Source organism: Artibeus jamaicensis, unplaced genomic scaffold (assembly GCF_021234435.1).
Source record: "Artibeus jamaicensis isolate MK-2021 breed Jamaican fruit bat unplaced genomic scaffold, CSHL_Jam_final contig_1127, whole genome shotgun sequence".
Taxonomy (NCBI): Eukaryota; Metazoa; Chordata; class Mammalia; order Chiroptera; family Phyllostomidae; genus Artibeus; species Artibeus jamaicensis.
Window position 1 is genome coordinate 3,640,255 of NW_026521219.1, and position 21,192 is coordinate 3,661,446.

At 38.8% G+C, this 21,192-nt stretch overlaps 1 protein-coding gene across 5 annotated transcripts in view; it reads right to left on the bottom strand.

Moving 5' to 3' along the window:
- FILIP1 (filamin A interacting protein 1) overlaps window positions 1-21,192 on the bottom strand; it is a 199,254-nt gene that overhangs the window by 101,313 nt on the left and 76,749 nt on the right. For all 5 annotated transcript variants that reach the window (XM_053664074.1, XM_037150077.2, XM_053664082.1 and 2 more), the window contains exon 2: window positions 11,873-12,154. In XM_053664074.1, the coding sequence (XP_053520049.1) occupies window positions 11,873-12,148 (276 nt within the window). In that variant the 5' untranslated portion in view covers window positions 12,149-12,154. The remainder of the gene's footprint in view (window positions 1-11,872; window positions 12,155-21,192) is intronic.

Below are 21,192 nucleotides of genomic sequence, written 5' to 3' on the forward strand. Positions count from 1 at the left end.
ATAGATAGTGGAAGGGCAAGAATAGTATGGGAAATACAGAATCTAAAGAACTTGAGACACATGGTCATAAACTAAAGGCGGGGAATGGTAAGGGTGGGGGTGTGCAGGGTGGAGGGGAATGAAGGGGGTGAATAGAACAATTGCAATGGCATAATCAATAAAATTTTTTGAAAAATAAAAAAAAGAACTTGGGAACAAAAAAATTACTTTGTAATTTCATTTGGTTAATATAGTTTGTAAAACAAACAAAATGTGGATTACTATTAAAATTTTTCTTAAAGTATTTTACGTCAAATCCAGATGCTGCCTTTGGCAGAACCTTCAGCATAGTGACCAAGAGTGAGGGTGTTCAAAGCTGTCACAGTACCTTACTCCTTGCATCACTTTATGTAGTGGGTGTGTTGTAATGGTTTGCACCAAGCCTCCCTAAATGAACGATTTGAAATGGGGCCCAGAACTCGGGGTGCCCAGGAAACATAAAAGTGTAGGCTATCCCCAGCCCCACAGTTCTGGACTGGGGGACTGATGCGCAAGAGCAGGGCCATTGGAGCTGTTTGGAACATCAGTAACAGCTGACCGGCTTCACACCTGATATGCAGAAAGTTATTTTGCATATCAACAGCAGGCTACCTAGCAGGATGGGAGTTACGTCCACCTGTGCTGTAACTGGGAGGCAGCTCCCCTTAGAATGCCTGTGTGAGAGCCTGGAGATGGTTCGCTCCATGACAGGGGCCAGCCTGCCTGGCTGACTATGGCAGCCCAGAAAGGCAGAGAATACGGGAGTGCTAGCAGGTGTGGGAGGATTCAGAAATGGGGTTGCACCGCGGGGGAGACAGCGGGGGAGCGGTGCTGCATGTTGAATGTGGTCACGCATTTGTGCGCGGGCGGACAGGCGAGGGAGTGGGAGGTTGGACCAGGGCCGGCGGGTCCCCGCGGCAAGCGGCTGTGGAGGGCACCACCATTTCCCCGCTCTGACCCCACCTCCACATACAGCATCACAACCCAGCGACCTGGGAGTCCAAGGCACGGCTTCTCACACTTAAAGGGCCAGAACATACCAAAAATGTCGCAAAAATATCTCAAAGCCCCAGAGCCCATAGATCTAAGCGATGAAGAAATAGCAAAACTCTCAGATGCACAGTTTAAAACACTGGTCATCAGGATCCTCACAGAACTGGTTGATTATAGCCACAAATTAGACAAATATATGAAGGCGAAACTAATTGAAATGAATGGAATTGCACAGGACACCAATAGCAATGACAAGGAAACTGGGACTCAAATCAATGGAGTGGACCAGAAGAAAGCAAATAATGGCCAAACAGAAAAGAAGCAAGAAGCAAGAATTCAAAGAAATGAGGAGAGTCTTAGGAACCTCCAGGACATCTTTAAACGCTCCAACATCCGAATTATAGGGGTACCAGAAGGGGGAAAGGAACAGTCACCAGTGGAAAACTTATTTGAACAAATAATAAAGGAGAATTTCCCCAATCTGGCAAAGGAAATAGACTTCCAAGAAATCCAGGAAGCTCAGAGAGTCCCAAAGAAGTTCGACCCAAGAAGGAACACACCAAGGCACATCATAATTACATTAGCCAAAATTAAAATGAAGGAGAGAATCCTAGAAGCAGCAAGAGATAAGGGGACAGTCACCTACAAAGGAATCTCCATCAGACTGTCAGCGGATTTCTCAAAAGAGACCTTACAGGCAAGAAGGGGCTGGAAAGAGGTATTCCAAGTCATGAAATCCAAAGACCTACAACCAAGATTGCTCTATCCAGCAAAGCTTTCATTTAGAATGGAAGGACAGATAAGGTGCTTCTCAGATAAGATCAAATTCAAGGAGTTCATCATCACCAAGCCCTTATTATATGAAATGTTAAAGGGACTTATCTAAGAAAAAGAAATTAAAGAAACATGAACAGTGAAAGGACAGAAAACTCACAGTTATTAACAACCACACCTAAAACAAAAGCAAACTAAAAGGACAGCTAGATCAGGAGTGGAAACATAGAAATGAAGATCTCAAGGAGGGTTAGCAACAGGGGAGTGGGAGGAGGAGAAGGGGGGAGAAGGTATAGAAAATAAGTAGCATAGACAGTAGATAGAAAATAGATGGGGAGGGCAAGAATAGCATGGGAAATACAGAATCTAAAGGAATTGAGACACATACATGGTCATAAACTAAAGGTGGGTAATGGTGGGGATGGGGGGTAGGGTGGAGGGGAATGAAGGGGGGAATAGAACAACTGTAACAGCATAATCAATAAAAAAAATTAAAAAAAAAAAGAAATGGGGTTGCAGAGGAAAATTCACCCTCGGGTTTAAACCCAGGCACGGCAGACATGCTGGTTCTGACCACGTGGTTCTGGGGGCACAGAGGGGCCTCCCTTGACCACAAGGCCTAAGAAGCGGGGAAAGTACAATGTAGCAGCCATGCAGAGCTCTGTCTTAGCAGTTTGAAAGAATGCAGGAGAGACAATGCAGGATGCAAGACAATGTGAGACCATGCAGGAAGAAAAGGGATCAGAGACTCTGCAGGGAGGCCTGCCAGCCAAGCACAGATTACTGGGAGGAATCAGGAGCCTAGCCGAGCTACAAACTTCTGTTTCTTTTCCTGAGATACAGTACCCCTGACTGGACTGACTGGGCAAAGTGGGTAAGGAAGGACTGTGTGTGTTTGTGGGTATGTAAGGGATTTGGGGATTTTAATGGTGACATCCCACCATTACTCTACACCTGTATAACTTTTGAGTAAATAGTTCCTTTCACTTTTACCAAACTCGGCATTGTGAGCCACAGTTCCTTAGGGTGGTGGGCAAAGAACCATGGTGACAGAGAGACCCCTAGGGAGGGGGCTTGTTTTGGTAATAGTATCTGGGCCCCCCAAGGGTGCATTCTGTAACAGTGTTAGACCCATATTAGTGGCAGAGCTGTCTCTCCACCAGGGACTAAATGGTACCCTGCCCTGAAAGCAGTCCTTATATTCTCCTTATTTCAGGGTGAAATGATAGGATGTCTGGAATTACCTATTAAATGTTCTAGCCTCTCCTCACCTACTATTCCTTCAGGTCCAGCCCTGCCACCTTTCTCTGTTTACAAACTTCTCAAAAGTTTGGCCAAGCTTCTAGACACCAGCAACTTAATATTAACACTCTATTCCTTTGAAACTCCACCCTTTAAATGTCAGCTCAATAAATGGGCTGTTCTCACTTTTCATCTTCCTGCTTTGCAGCAGTTCTGAGGGCTGGAAATGACTTCTTTCTGAAATTCTCTCCACCCTGGCTTCCATGACACATTATGGTTCTGATCTATTTCCTTTCTCTTTGACCATGTCCTCTCTTCCTCTTTGGCCAGTTCTTTTCTCTCTTCATACTCTTTAACCAGGTGCATTTTCTAGGGTTTGTATTTAGATTTACCATATTTTTAGGACTATAAGATGCACTGGACCATAAGATGCACGTAGGTTTTAGAGGAGGAAAATAGGAAAAAATTTTTGAAGGAAAAAAATTTTGAAGCAAAAGATATGGTAAAACATTTAATAACATAAATAACAGGCTGTGGCCTACCACCCCCCCATCCCACCAACAGTGAATCAGGGAAGCTACATTTGGACTATAAGACGCCCCCCCCTTTTCTCCCAAATTGGGGGGCGGGGTATGTCTTATAGTCTGAAAAATACGGTAACTTGTTCCTCTTATTCTCTATCTTTTTGCTCCAATGAGGGTCTCTTCAGATTAGTGCCATGTTTGTCTCTAAAGCCATGCTGTTGATTCAGTAGTCACTAACCACATGTGCCTCTTTATATTTAAATTGATTACCACTGAAATTTAAAATTCAGTTCCTTGGCCATATTAGCCATATTTCACATGCTCACAGGCCACATGCAGCTATTGGCTCCCATGTGGGATTGTACAGATATAGAACATTTTTTTCTCCATGGAAAGTTGTTTTGGATACTAATCCAGATCTTATCTCTGCAAGTTCTTCTGGAATGACCGGTTCATCACGCCTCAGTTCTGCCCCATTTAACAAACATTTCTTATGACAATTTTTATGTAAAAATGGCTCCATGTGACAAGAGCACATGCCCACATAATTGGAAAATATTTATACCAGTAAGTTGGATATTTAGATTTGGCTTTGTTTACTAAATAGTAAAGATCATTTTCAGTAGAAAAATACAGGTTACAGCCATTTAGGGGCAAAATCTCCATCTTTCTCACGTTGATGGCCTATACATAGTACTTTCCATGTTCAGAGATTCATAAAATAAGAAATAGATTTATGTGATGGAATATTTTCTCTATTAATATATGCTTTTACATTTCTCAATAAAACCAAGATTCTCCCCCACAGTGCCAATGAGTGCATTACTCTCACTGCAGAGAGGCTGACTTTCTGATTCTGTTAGGAGCACTAAAAATATTCTGCCTGAGCAATGACACTGAAGCTCTCTGTGCAAACACTGACAATGCTACCAGACACATGAGATTTTGAAGCACCTTATTCGACAAAGAATCAGATCTGGTCCTCATTTTAATCAGAAAGCAAACTGTTCCTTTGCTGCCTCCCAAACTCAGCAAAGACATACCATTCTCAGCATGCTGACCATGGCCGTGGTGTGAGGTTTCACTGGGCAGCCTTGCTCAGGGTGACCTCAGCCTGAGATTCTCAAGATGGAGCATATTGAGTACAGGTGAGTCATCAATTTTAAAAGCCATACAGAGTAGCTAAAAGCCTCTTTCTTCAGAAGTACAGAGACTCCACAGGAAACCTTACCTGTGACAAATAGAAATCACTCAGAGGGGAAAAGCCATCTCTAAAGAAAAAAGTGATAGATGGCATCCCCTGTAGTGTAAGCCTATTGTGCTTGGTTGCACCGGGTAATAATCTGAACTGATTGTCATCATCCCTGATGGAGTTATGACATCCTTTGTTAGAAATGACAGAAAAGTAGAATCATAGTGATATAGTAGGAATACCATTGTAAATATTTGGGGCCATTATTCTTAATTCAATAGCATTATGTATACTGTACTGTGATATTTTTATGTTATATAGCTCATAGTCTTTTGTAGATGTTAAGAATTCCATGTTAAGAAACACAAAACATGAACTTTTATAGCTAAGGGGTGTCAATTAATAAAAAGTTTTTTCAGACAGTCTGAGCAATTTTAATTTTAGTCAGATAGGGTTTAGAGACCTCTTTTAAATTCCTACAAGATCAGAGAGACACTTCAGAAAAAGCAGTCTGGAAGCAGTTATCTGCTGACCTTCTAGTCCCCAACCTTCCTATTTATTCAATGAAACAGATTTGCTCTCCATTACAAATCACCCTACCAAGTTTCAATATTCCTGTAGGAGATTTTGCCAATATCTTAACTTTACCATTCCTTGATCTTATTAATTCTAACTGCCTCACTTCTATTCCCAGGACCACACCCAAGACGTAGTTATTAGTTGAAACTTTAACACAGATAATTTAAGTGCAAACAGCTCAAATCCAAGTAAGACTCAAAGTCAAAACCGATAAGGTCAACTACTAAACCTTCTGAGTTCTACAACACTTCCTCACAGGACTTGGCTTCCAGACACACTGATTCAGCCTTTTACTTTTTAATAATCCCATGCTTCATTTAAAACACAGAAGTAGAGAAAAACAACAGGGTGATTTCATAGCAGGAGGTGAACAAATGTGTACTAAGAATATACTCTGTGCCAAACAAATAATTTACTGCTATGCTAAAGAAAAGGGAAATTTGGTGTCTTTGGTTATGTCAAAAAAAAACCCTCCAGAAAATCTGAATAAGTAATAAAAAATATTTTCTAAATAATACCTGGATTTTCAACAGAACATGTTACTCTGAATATTTTTTTAACTTCCCTTCACTTTTCAAATCACTGAAAATAGGCTTAAACTCTCTGAAACTGCTCCAACAAATGTTCCCAGTGACTTTCAGAGTCACAAACCCAGTGCACACCCTTCAGTCACACCCAGCTGAAATCTGCTGATAAGCCTGACACAACCCCTCTGTTTCCCCTTTCACCACCCCTTCCACACAACACTTCTTTAGTTTCCAAATGGAGGTAGTGTTTTACTCCTACCAAATACTTCTCTACTAAATCAAGACTATTCATTCACTGATGAACCCGCCCAATACCATCCCAGCCACCCGGTGTTTAATTCTGCTCACGTGGGCCCTACACTAATCTCTACCTCTCCAACACCCATCAGTCCTTCCAGGACCAATTTTTCAATGAAGCTTTTACTCATTTCTTGAGATTTTCATAATCTTCCCCACTTTGTACTCCCATAATCTGCACTTCAATTACCCTATAGAATACTCATTCCTGTACATTCTCATCTCTCCTAGCACTTCTTCAACTCTTTCTTCATGACTGCAGTAATAACCAGTGCCTAAAATCATGCTTGGTGCATAGTAGTAACTCATCAACTTTTAGCCACAAGCATTATTATTACTCCTATTTGTATTCCTCAGACTTCTAGCATGCAAAGTTTCTTAAATATTGTAAAATCTGTCAACTAAGAATTAATTAATTAATGAAAACTCTAAGAATGAATGAACTCTTGTTGAGAAAGAACAGATAGAATGCTCACCTATAGTAGGTGGTGGCGTGGTAAAGAGAAACCCGTGAACAATATTAAAGAGAATGGCTAGGAACCCCAGGAGGGGAGAAGAGAGGAAACTTTTAGTAATCTGAAGCCATCTTATTGTTGGGGACCACTCTGTGTGGTATTGGAAACTGTAGCCCCTCACAAGCACGGCCTTGCCTGTAGGTCTCCACCAGAATGCAGGGAATGCAGGTGGCAGGCACAACCCAATACTAACACGGAGGGGCCCCATGGGAAATCAGGCTTAAAGAATACATTGTATCCTTTGAGCTTGCTTTGGTTTGTATAGCCCTGTTGGTGTACAGCAGATGTTTAAATTCAGAGCATAAGGAGTGAACTCCTAATCCCATGAACCAAATCTTAATGATCCTCTGGCATCAGCATATCTGACAGACCCTGACCTGAGGCAGATCTCTGTGTTTCCTCAGTTGTTACCTATTGATAATATCTGTTTTCTGTAACTATGGCCTTTACACACTAATTGATGAGCTTTGCATGCATACTCTATACCCCTGTACATACTGATCCCAATATCCCTAAGCCGTTTTAGAGAAGGGCTTGCGGCATTCTCCACTAGAGGGAATAGCCACCCCCTTTCCCACCACAACAGACTGTGTCCAGGATGACTCATTTCATCTGAGACCGAGAGAACTCTGTGGGACCCGGCTACCCAAATATTATCTATTTTATAAATTATCTTTCTGAAATATAACACCTCTGCTAGTCACCCAGGATGAAGTTAGATTTCTCAGTGTGTGGATGACTCTGTCTCTGACTCAGGTTGGAAAGCACAAAGCCAAGTGAAATGGTGGTTCGTTATCTGGTTACGGTGTCTAGTTTTCTCTGGGCCTGCTTCCAAACAGGCAGAAGAGAACTAACTATGAGGATGAAAGGAAAAAGTATAAAACCCTTTTGAAACTGGTTCTTCTAAAATGTTTGCAAGCGGAACCCATCAGAAAATTTACTACATAAAACAGTTAAATATTTTTTGTATCGAGAAAAAGAATTAATTAGGATCCTGTTTTTAAATCGCTTTATAAGAATGCCCTTCTGCCAAGTCTTCTGTATTATGGCTTTTCGATGTGAGTGCCATTTCCTTTGAACTTCAGTCATGTTAATACGGCCAATTGAATGACTTCTTTAAATTGCTATTTTTGGACAAATACACAGGGAAATTAATCACGGTGCCCAAAGCATAGTCTGGGTGTACTATTTCATTATTCTCGGGTTAGTCTAGGCAATATGTAACCAATTTTCACCCACAGAGTAAAAATGTTCCAATTTATTAGAAAGTAGTTGTTTCTCAAAGCAGTCAGTGACACAAATGTAATAATAAAAACCATCCCTGCTACTTCCATGCAGGCAATGCCAGCCAGTCACTGTGCTGAAACAACAATTTTTTTCATGCACTAAGGCGTGACTTGAAAAGTCTGGAACATGTCCCTCTCCAAGACAAGGGCCATGACATCACCAATTCTGGATGAGACTCCTTAAAATGCAAAGAACCCTGGGAAGGAAAACTCCATTTCTAATACATGTCCACTAAAGGTGTACTTCAAGAGTTCACTGGATACCTGGACTAGCAAACAAAGCAGCAAATTTACAAATGTTTGCAAAGTGCCAATGCTGACAATAAAGGTCATGCCATTTACAATGTTGGTTCAACAAATTCCCATAGATCTCACAATAGATTCCAAAGGTGGCAGACCACTAGAACCAATTTTGTTAGATTGTATCATGACAGTTATGATAGCAACATGCATTTAAAACAAACATCAAAATTGGTAAATTATTGTACAGCCATTATAATGTTGAAGATGGAAGATAATAGGCAACATTTTTGGCATATTATGCTTTATTATTTCAAGAAAGTTAAAAATGCAATTGAAACACGTAAAAAGATTTGTGCAGTGTTTGGAGAAGGTGCCATGACTGATCGAATGTGTCAAAAGTGGTTTGCAAAGTTTCTTGGTACTATTGACATTTTAGCCAAATAAATCTTTGCTGGGGGTTGTCTTGGAGGATGTTTAGCATCACCCTTGGCCTCGACCTCAAGCCAATAGTGGGAGATAGTCAACATACTCAAAATATCCAAATCAATAAAGTTATTGGTAAAAATGAAAATGTGTCTTTTATTTTATAGAAGAAACATAATGGACTTTTTGGCCAACCCAGTATAAGCCCTTTTCTCTGTGGGTCACCCTACTTCTTTTGCTCAGCAGTTCTAGTGCCTTTGAGGCTAAGCTATTGCACAGCTTCGGGACACGACCCTCACAGAGTAGTGAGCACAAAGCTCCCCCACCCCCAAGTGCTGCAGTGCCCAGCTCGTGGCCATGCAGCCCTGTTGTCTCTTCCCTGTTTTTGTTGCTGTCTAGATCATAACTGAACTTCAGGGCTTAGCTCATATTCTACTGCCTTGATGTGAAAGGTTTCTTTTAACTCTGTTTTTCTTACCTATAAAAGGCTTTCTCTTTTCATAAAATGGCTTTGGCCCCAAAGTTCACAATGTAGGTCTACTTGAAAGAAATTCTGGAGGTGAAAATAAGTATAAAGGAATTCACCCTTGAGCACCCCTACAGTGTAAATGATTTAGTGGTAGGGACACCGGACTGAAAGGGAATTTAAGTCTAGAGCAAATGTAACAAAATTGCTGAGCAACCTTGGCAAGCCACGTAATTTATCTGAGTGACGGTTTTACACGTGTGGCACAAAAGAGGTAACTGAGAAACCTCGAAGATGCCTGGAAGTCCCAATATTTTATAGAACCTTGGAACAAACACTACCTCCAGAGTAAGGGTACATGAGTCACGTACGGCCAGTCCATAAACCGAGAGCAGCTGGTGGCCTATGAGGGTCTGGGAGCCAACCCACTAAATGCTCATAAATGCACAAAGGCCTGAGCTGGGGGAACTTATCTCTCTCCTCAGTACCAAATCTTTAGAGAGATTTTTTTCTTATCTTTAGTCTGGAAAACCTGGCACAGAGCTGCCACATTTTTACCAGCCCACTCATGTTTGCTAATAGCAACTGCCCCAGACTCTCAGCTTCAATGCACACACACCCATGTGACAATGCTAATAAAGTACAGGTGTCTGCTACAAGAACATACATCTACAGCTGTAAATATAGGAACACCTTCATTTTTAACAAATCTAATATTGCAAAATCTGCACTTACCAGTATACATACTTACAAGTACACATACTTGCATATGTATGTGCATGCATATAAGTATATGGAGGATGAATTATTTGCTTTGCAAATGAATGCAGCATGGGATTTCTTAAAATATCAGGTCTTCCATGTCTCTTTTCCTTCACTACTATCTTACTTTTTTACTTATTTATTACTTATTTATATCCATTGTGTAAGGTAAGGTATCCTGCCTTCCTAATAATTGAGGGAGAGCACAATGTACTGCTTTGGAGTCTCCTGGTAACTTCTGGGTGTGTGAGCTTATACAGGGGAGCGAGAAGTAAGCTGATGGCATTGTGTTTTGATTCCCAAAGCAACCGTTGTACCCTCCACTTAGGTCAGTAATGCCTGCTAGGGCAGCTTAAAAAGTTGAACTAACAAATTCTAGCTCCTTATACAATAAATGTTAATACACAAAACATTAACCACATTTCTGGGAGAGGTACAGCTATTTTTAGTAATGGTGGTGCTCTGGAAAATTTCATCTTTTGTTATGAAATGCAACTGTGATTTTATCCATGGGAAAATGGTAAGCTCAGTCATATTTGTCTATTTTTAAAATGTGAGTTTTGTTGTGTTTTCTATTTCCCTTTATCCTAAAGCTTTCTTATCTATGTGCACACACAGGCCAGGCCAGGCACAAGCCAGGCGAGCCCACCCTAGTTTGGGGTGGGTTGAAATAACATCTCTGACGCTAACAGACCCAGACGGAGGTTTCCTCTCGCACAATCATTATTCCCCTAGAGCAGTGATTCTCAACCTTTTTCATTTCATGGCTCACCTAAACTAGCTACTAAAATTCTGTGGCACACCAAACGATATCTTTTTTGTCAGTCTGACACAAAAAAATAGATATAATTTTGATTCATTCACTCCAGACAGCTATTGTCGTATTGGTTGTCATTTTTAAATTTGACAATCTAAGGGAAAATAGGTCAGTGCCCCTGACTAAATAGTTGGGTATTTCGTGTTTTCAAAATTGCCAGCAGTGGGTTGAAAATCGCTGCCCTAGAGGCTCATGCAAACTAAGAAACTGACAAAAACAAAAAGGAAAACAGCAACTCCACTCTTAAGTCATCATCTCCTCCACCCTACCCCCATGCCTGCCAAAAAAAAGGAGTTATGGTTTCCCCACTTCCACAAATATAATTGTCTAGAGCTCAGGAACTCAGAGAATCCCAGCTCTTCTGGGATCCTTAAAAACATACTGAATGGGAACATGGCTCAGGTAGCCACAGAAGGTTGGTGAGGACGGGCTGTGGAAAGAACACTGGACCAAGAACGGAAGGCCTACGGTGAGATCTAGACAAGTTCTTAACCCTTCTGGGCCTCAGTTTCCAAAATGTAAAATGTAGATAATGATACCCACATTTTTATTGAGATTGAATGAGGTAATAGACTTGAAAATGCTTTGTGAAAGTATTAAGTCTTCACAATACATTGCTCTGCTTATTCCTATACATCTCGTTTCCTGTGACATTGCAGAAAATTAAAGCTTAACTTTACAAAAAAATAAGATAAGTGTAAGGTCGGTTTAAAGGAAGCCTCCTTTCTCTTTTCCCTCCCTTTGCTTCTCTCTCTTTCTTTTCCTCTATCTCTTTACCTCTCTTTTACTCTACCTTTTGGAAAAAATAAAAAATAGCACTGATCTTAGCTCTGCTATCTAATAGTCATGACATTTGTACACTTTTTAGCCATAGTCAATGGCTAAATTAGATAAGCTCATTGATTACCTACTACTAAGTACAGGGACTTGTGTTAAATTATTACCAAAATCGTATGATGAAAAAAGTTTCTGCCTCTAGAGAAGCTTGAAGTTGCAATTAGCATCTACTCATTTATTCATTCATTCAATATATATATATATATATATATAAGCAGTGCAAGCTGGGGCCAGGCACTAGGGATTTAGAAACAAGTAACAAAAACCTAGCCCCTTTCCTCATGACGTTTTTAACCCAATGAGAGAGGCAAGTTCATAGTCTCTTATTTTGTAGTTTAGTAACTAGAAACACAATAGTCAAGAAAAGTTGACTCTACCTGCAACTCTCCTTCCATTATACTGAGTAGCTGGATGAGGTCTTCTTTGGATAACTCCAAGGATTTCTTATTCTTTTTTTCACTTTCTCCAGATGGTTTTAGGTGTCGTTTGATAGTTCCTGAGGCCATGACATCATCCCCCTTTCTATTTGATTTGTTCTTCTTTTTTGCATCTTCTGAGAGACTTTTATCATCAACATTGCTGATGATGGAGGATTTGGGGCAGGAGAGATGCCCGTTGGATGAACTTTCACCACCCTGGTTTCTGGATCTCATTCCCACCTAACACAAAAAAAGATGAGATGTTTTTACAACCAATGAAATTATTTTTTCTAACTACTTAAAAACTTATTGCAGCTTTACAACACCACCCATAAAGAAAAAACAAAAGCTCAGTCACAGTTAGCTTCCTTATAGCTTTAATTAATGTATCATTAAAATCATCAGAAAAATACTTTGATGATCTCCAAGAAGGAGTGAAAATATGATTCTAATGTGACAAACGTCTCAAGCTGAATGATCAAGGTCAACATCAACAGGGCTAAGTCTTTGTATCTTTAATGATATGTATCTTTGATGATGTGTATCTTTGACAGGAAGTGATAAATTTGTGATCTTCCTCCTTCAAACCATTACTCAAGTCTAATAAAGAGAAAAACATCAAACAGATTCAAACTGAGAGACACTCTACAAAATTCATAACCAATAATCTTCATCAAGGTAATCAAAAACAAAGAAAATCTGAAAATTGGAGCCAAGGGACACAGGACAGACAATTAAGTGCAGTATGGCTTCCTGGGGTGGTAAAAAGACATTAGAAGAAAAATCGAGGAAATAGGAATAAATTATTAACTTTATTCAATTATAATGTATCAATATTGGTTTATTAATTATAACAAATATATCATACTAATATAAGATGTTAACTATAGAGAAATCTGGGTCTGGGGTATTTGAGAACTCCCATTATTATCTTTGCAACAATTCTGTGAATCTAAATTTGTTATAAAATAAAAAGTTTAGTTTTAAAAGTGATTCTAAATAAAGTCCATCAGAAAATTCAAACCTCTAACCCTGCCAGGATTCAAATGGAAGTCACAATGTACAAAGAAATCTGCAAAGGGTAGAGGAGGCTTGAAATGGAGAAAGGAAAAGGGAAAAGCAAAGAAAAGAGGGTGGTGTAGTATTTAGTGATAGGCAATCCTATTTTTCCATACCCTTTTTCCCAGAATCAGGGTTGTTTTTTTTTTTTCCATCAGGGGTCAGTCATTTACAGGAATAAGAAAGAGCACAATGTATTGGCGGAAAACATCAATTATAAAATAAAGATTGTTTAAAGTATATTTGGGGGTAAAATAAGGAAAAAAGACAAAGCAGCAGTGAATTTGTCCATGGGGAGCACATTTGTGTCATTCCATGATGAATGTTTTACAGATCATCTGTCAGTCTCTGAGTGAAAGGACTGGACCAACAGATATGTTATTAATACAAACATTGAACTCGAAGTGCTACGAAGAGACCTCTGATATCCTGGGAGCTGTATTACAAAATTGGTCTAAACTCTGAAATATAGTAGCTTAGTGCATGGGCTTATTCAAAACAAACAGTGTAAACGGTCCTTTTCCTGAACAGCTAAGCAGCCAGATTTTTTGAAAGTAAATTTCCTTTATGAACCCATCATACTCAAGAAACTAAGGAAAGCTTTTCAAAACACTATAGGTTTATAATAGAAAAATAAATATGGTGTGGTGTTTCCTTTCAGATAGCGATAGTCAATTCTTCCAACAATTCTTGAAATCTACATTCATGCTCCGTTGTTGAACCCAACTCTTATATTGTGTGTGTGAACTTTCTATAGCACCCTGACTGCGAACAATGTCAACAGAAGAGGCGATCCTTGACACTGGCCCTGGTTTTCCAGTTAACTCAGTGATTCGTTCTTGGAATTTTAGAGCATCTTTTGTGCTTTGCTGGTAAACAAAGGATAGATAGATGTTTCTTTGTAATGGAAGCCAGAGCACTACAGAGCAGACCTACTGTATTTCATCACAGCTTGTTTGTGGGCAGAGTGGGCTGACTTCAGCTCCAAGCCAAAAAAAAAAAGAGGCGATGAATAGAAAGTTTTCAATTTAGCTCTTGACCTGTTACATATCACAACTAAGACACATGGGCTTCCCAAATTGAATTGTGACTCCCTGTAACTCCATACCACATGTGAATTCCTTTTATCTGAAGTAACTCTCTATACAAGATCTTAAGGCTCTCTGGAATAGTACATCAGATATTGATTTGACAACTTCAATTTAGATCATGAATTAATAGAAATTCCAGACAACAGTTCTCAAAGCACAGGAAGTGAGGAGTGATGTATTAAACCTAATTATTTATAGTCTTAATCGTACACAGAATTTGTAGCCTACATTTATGTCTTATTTCCCTGGACTTTCTGTATCTTTTAAAGTGACTACAGCACTAAAATATTCTTTAAATAGTACAAATGCATAACTACATGCATGCTGTGTGCATTTACAGAATCTGTTGTACTTTTCATTGCAAACATGCAGAAAGTGGTATTTTCTTAGAACCAACTCTATATTTAGTTATTTCTAAAAATTTCAGTCTGATATTAATATTTCAAAATAAATTTTATAGCATCAATAGGTTTTACAAAATTATATTAATGAACATTAATTATTTAATTAATTAATTGCAGAAAAAACACATTTTAGAATTACCTAACTATATTTCATCAGGTCAAAAGCTTAAGTTTCCCATTCTCTTACACATTAATTCACTCTGGCTGATGGAAAATCTCATGTGCTACAGCCATGATGTTGACGTGTTATGAAATAATTTTCCTCCATGCCACTGAAACTTCACATCAATTGCTTTTCCCCTGACATGTGTTCTTGGATGTTAGTCCATTTTTGGCAAACCAAGTAAGGTTTACCAAACCTACTATCTTTATCTCTACCTCCAAATCAGCAGTCAGCACCTGTTCTATCTCAGGAATGCAAAAGTACTCAGAGACGACAAACTAGTCAATAAATGCTGTAGGAAGGAATTAGGCAACATGTAAGATGGAGAAAAACATAATTTCTCAATAGTGTAACCAAGTCTGCCATCAATAATGCCCACATTAAAACACTTTATTCTGTTTTGTAAGGAGAAAGTGTCCAGATGACAATGAACTTCCGTGTCTCGCATTTAGTGATATTCATACCCTTCCTTGTTACAATAGCTCTCACTTACTGTTTTCTAAGTGTTACACAATGTGCTAAGCACTCTACATGTAGCATCTCATTTAAATCAATATTCACATCAACCCTATGGAGTAGGTACTATTATTCTCAGCTTTATAGATGAGGACACTAAGCTTTAAAGAGATTAAATATATTTTTTCTGGATTACACAGCTACTCCTAGTGAATAGAAAATATGTAATTTGAACCCAAGTCTTATTCCAAATACCTCCTCACTATAGAGCTTTCCCTTAATTTCTTAAACACATGCAAATAGAAATGGGGAATCACAAACTGTAAATCAGATGATCCAGAAAAATTTACAAATGCTTACGAAGGCAATGTTTTTTCACCTCACACTACAGAGTTGGAGAAATCCTTAAATTTTCCTCCACAGATGTTCTGCAAAACTCACACAGCAACAGAAATTAGTTTGCTAAGTGAAAATACATTTTCCAAAATCATTAACCTACTCCAGAACTTGTAAAATGAAGAACCATTTAAAAATCATCCTGAGAAAGAACCTGCTCAGTTATTAAGGAAACAGGTTATAAAAACAGGATGCAAAATCTGAACAGGGACCGTCACAGACTTATTGTGCAAAAAGCTCTAGAGCTGAACAATAATAAACATCTAATCAGAATAGGCCAAATCCTACCCATTGTACTCGCAGGAGAGGCCGACAGGTAACAGAAAGGGCGTTTGGCACTCTGTCAGCTTCTGAATAGTTGATCATAGGGCTGCAAGTTTGGGACGTGTAGATAATATACTTTCTGAAAGAAGCCAAGAATGCCTTTCCTTCTCCTTAGTGCGGATCCTTCAAAGAAAGAGCTCACGAAAGTGGTTTAAATAAACTGAAGATTCACATCAAGTTTGTAATCTTTTCTTTTTAATGCTCACATAAAAGGATATGTTTATTGATTTCAGAGGGAGAGAAACGTTGGTGTGAGAGAGGAACATTGATTACTTGCCTCCTGTACAGGCCCCAGCTGAGGATCAAACCTGCAGCCTTTTAGTGGGTGGGACAATGCTCCAACCAACCAAGCCACCTGGCTGGGGCTGCACTCTTATTTTTAATCAGTGTAATCTGGGGCACAGATTCTTCTCTTTAATAAGCAAACTATCCTAACATAGTTCATGAAATACACTTATTTTCATTCTGTAGTAATCAGTCAGCTACACTTTGCATAGAATTTACTGACTAAGGTGTGAAGAAAAGAAAGACCAAATGTTATCCCAACCCTCCCTCCTTCCTGAGTGGTCACCTCTCCTGTTCTCCCCCATAAACTGGGCAATAACCAGATCACACTGTCAATGAATGACAGCCTGGAAATCAGAAAATGTTTACAAAGATATTGGCTCATTTTTGCTGAACTAACAAGTATTTCTAGAGCATTTGAACAACTAAAAAGAAAAGGGTAAACAAAGAAGTCTACAGCAATTAAATACCTAATCTAGTTCCGATCTTCATTCGTTCCTGCAAATTGTGACCTTGAATTTTCCGCAGCATTTTCACCCCTGCTCTTGCCTCCTTTCAGATGTGTCTTTTCATGTTATGATTCAACATAGGTCACAATACTCTCATTCCTACCACCAGCAAAACCTTTCTGCATAAATTAAGTTTTGGCCACTCTCCTATACTTCTCACATATTCAACTCCTGTCTGTTCCTGGTTTTATTTTATCTATATAGTTTTCAAAAATGTGTCTAGTGCATAGGGTGAAATGTGACAATAATTCTATTTGTTTAATTTCTATTTTTAAATTACTTTATAGATTAAAAAAAATAATTATAGTATCTGGTAAAAAGGAAAGCACACAGCTACAGAAAAGCCTCCTCTGGACAGCGTGGCTTGGCCGAAGGCCTGCTGCAAGTGGGGCTTCCAGAGCATTAGCATGGAGCTGTCCTCAGCCTTCCTTTTAGATGTAAATGATAATGCCCAAAGCACCCAAACTAAAGGCAAAGGAAAACATCTGTTCTAGTTTTATGTAAATTTTAAGATGCAAAAGACCAATCAAATCAATGTGTTCCTTCTCTATTAATGCCAGGCTATTCTCTCTGCATATTTTATTTACTGGGGTAAGTCCAGTTATAAATAACCCAACTAATTAAATGTTCATGCATTTCTCATGAGACTGTTACTCATACTAATAGCAAAGACTGTTCATAAGAGTTACTAAGTCTGCACTTAAATTTACTTTATAATTTTCAAAAGCTACTGTTTATTTGCTTGATTTCAGAGAGAACGAAAGGGAGAGAAACGTCAATGCAAAAGAGAAACATGGGTCAGTTGCCTCTCTTACACACCTCTACTGGGCACCAAACCGCAACCCAGACATGTGTCCTGACCCGAAACCTTTGATCTTGCAGGAAGTTGCCCAGCCTACTAAGTCATGCTAGTCAGGGCTGGGAGAAAATCTTTATGACCTTGGGTTAGATAAAGATTTTAGATAGGACAGAGAAAATACAAACTCAGCCGTGGCTAGTGTGGCTCAGTGGGTTGAGTGCGGCCTGCAAACCACAGGGTCACTGGTTCAATTCCCAGTCACGGCACATGCCTGGATTGTGGCCAGATCCCCAGTACGGGGTGCACAAGAGGCAACCACACATTGATGTTTCTCTCCCTCTCCTTCTCCTACCCTTCTTCTCTCTCTCTAAAAACAAATAAATAAAATCTTTAAAAAAGAGAGAGAGAAAATACAAACCATAAACCTTTTGCTTTGTGGGATGATGCACACCCAACTGAGCCTCACCAGTCAGGTGTCCTTCATAAATTTTAAAAACTTTTCTTCATTTTGTTTATGAAACAAACCATGTTAAGAGATTTTTTTTTATTTTCATGATCTTTCATTTTTATAAAACCCTCAAAATAACCACAATTTTTGTTTACTTAAGGCATTTTCATTCCACTAGGACAGATCAATTCGGACAAACTGAAAATTTTCCAAACAATTTCATGAATGTTAAAATTCAAGAAAGGGGATTTTCTTGAAGTCACTGCAGTGATGTTGTAATCAAAAGTTCAAGGAAAATATTATAACTGTGGCAAAATAGAAATATTATTCTACCCACCCTGGCCAGTATGGCCCAGTGCATAGAGTACCAGCCTGAGAACTGAAGGGTTGCTGGTTTGAGTCCCCGTCAGGGCACATGCCTGAGTTGTGGGCCAGGTCCCCAGTAGGGGACACATGAGAGGCAACCACACATTGATGTTTCTCTCCCTCTCTTTCTTCTTCCCTTCCCCTCTCTCTCAAAATAAATAAATAAAATATTTAGAAATATATTATTCTACCCTAGTCTAATACCTTTGTGAAATATTTCATGAAATTTTCTTTAATATTCTTCAAGAAAGATAACAGCAGATCTGGAACAGATTTATAGAAAAATTAAGCACACACACACAGACACAAGATAGATCAGGGAACTTCCATGAAATAAGGAATCTTTTTAAGTTAGACACCCAGGTCTAAACAAATGTACCACTTGAGAAGTTTAAAACTTTGAAGATAAAATAGAGTAACCTTTCTTACCAACGTTTTGATAAAGAAGGTATGACTTCTAGCATATATAATGTAGTATTTTTTCTTTTTCCCCTTCCTTGCAAAAATAAGGCTACTGTCCATCATAACACAGAAAAAAAGCAGTTAAACATCTATAAGTATAATATTTTATAAAGTAATGACAACTTTCTTCTGGCACTTTCAACACCAATGACTCATCCTTTAACTTCAAATACATTTCAATATTGTTTTATTTATAATACTGTATTATTGTAATTCTGATGTCACTATTCCATTAAATATAGTATATAATCCATAGTCACTGATTACATAAAAAGAATAAGGCCCTCAAATTTCAGTTTTCTAATAAATTTTACCTATATTCTTTCTACTTGAGTAATGTAATAATTTTTTTCAGACACTTCAATAATACCTGTGGACCTCTGAAGAATGTCATCACTTAATTTAATTAGCTGCAAATATTTGTTTTATCATCTGACAAAAAGAACATCTCTGGAAAATTACCAGATTCCTGGCTAGCCAGGGCTAGATTTCCTTCCTGCATTTCACCACTTCTAAAAAGGCCCAGCCCTAGAATTATATAAAAATCACTCATTTCCCTTCCACTAAGAGACCTATCAGCAGCCAGAAAGACAAAATCTTTGGACTTTATCTCAGGCAGTATATATCTGATCAATTATTCTTAAATATTACCTTTATTCACAAGAATAGTAACTGATACTAAAAAGCCTAGTAGGCTCTGAGCTAGGGGTTAAATATACATACCTATAGTATCCTCTCAAGAAATTCTAATAACAATCTACAAGGTGGGTACTAGGATTATTCTCCTTATGAAGATAAGGCAAGTGAGGCTTAGAGAGATTTAGATATTTGTCCAAAACAATATGGCCAGCACCTGAGAAGCCTGCACTAGAAGGTTTGGACTTTCTGTGTGCTTGGAGAAATCTGAATGGAAGCTTTTACCACCAGATAGGAACCACTGCCGTACAAATGAATTCACAGCCACCCACCCTTTCATGGGGCTGAAGTAAGTTTAGTCACAGAGTCTAGTATCCACCAAGTGGTCACAAATAACAATGATTAATATAGAATCCTACTATTCCAGTAGACTTTTCCCTCCAATTTCTACTTGTATAATACCTTATTCTTCTAAGGCCACATTTTCTACCCCACTGTTCCCCTCAGTGACCATTTGTGACCATTTCTCAGTGCTTGAGGTTTGCAAAAGGGCTGAAGAGAAACTTTGCCATTGTGCTTCTGACTTTTGACTTTCTTTGAATTGGCAAAGTCACTAAGACTCCAGAAACATAACAACAGTCATCCTATTGGATGTAAACTGGACTGATTTTTAATTTTTTTAATAATATACTTTATTGATTATACTATTACAGTTGTCCCATTCCCCCACCCCCTTATATCCCTCTGCCCTGTTTATCCCCTCCCACTCACATCCGCTGCCCCCTTTGGTTCATGTCCAAGGGTCACACATACAAGTTCTTTGGCTTCTCCATTTCCTATACTATTCTTAACTTCCCCTGGTCTATTTTCTACTTACCATTTATGCTACTTATTCTCTGTGTCTTTCCCCCTCTCTCTTCCTCCCACTCCCCTGTTGCTAACCCTCCATGTGATCTCCACTTCTGTGATTCTGTTTCTGTTCTAGTTGTTTGCTTTTGTTTTTGTTTTAGATGTGGTTGTTAATAATTGTGAGTTTGCTGTCATTTTACTATACATGTTTTTAATCTTTTTCTTAGATAAGTCCCTTTAACATTTCATAAAGTAAGGGCTTGGTGATGATGAACTCCTTTAATTGACCTTATCTGAGAAGCACTTTATCTGCCCTTCCATTTTAAATGATAGCTTTGCTGGATAGAGTAATCTTGGATGTAAGTACTTGCCTTTCATGACTTTGAATACTTCTTTCCAGCCCCTTCTTGCCTATAAGGTCTCTTTTGAGAAATCAGCTGACAGTCTGATGGGAACTCTCTTGTCCGTAACTGTCTCCTTTTTTGCTTGCTGCTTTTAAGATTCTCTCCTTATCTTTAATCTTGGGTAATGTAATTATGATGTAGCTTGGTGTGTTCCTCCTTGGGTCTAAATTCTTTGGGACTTCCTGGACTTTCTGGAAGTCTCTTTCCTTTGCCAGATTGGGGGAGTTCTCCTTTATTATTTGTTCAAGTAAGTTTTTTTATTTCTTGCTCTTCCTCTTCTCCTGCTGGTACTCCTATGATTTGGATGTTGGAACATTTAAAGATGTCCTGAAGGTTCCTAAGCCTCTCCTCCTTTTTTCAAATTCTTGTTTCCTCATTCTTTTCTGATTGAATGTTTTTTCTTCCTTCTGGTCCACTCCATTGATTTGAGTCTCAGTTTCCTCTTCGTCACTGTTGGTTCCATGTACATTTTCTTTTATTTCACTCATCATAGCCTTCATTTTTTCATCTAATTTGTGACCATATTCAATGAATTCTATGAGCGTCCTGATTACCAGTTTTTTGAACTGTGCATCTGATAGGTTGGCTATCTTTTAGTTGCTTAGTTGTATTATTTCTGAAGTTTTG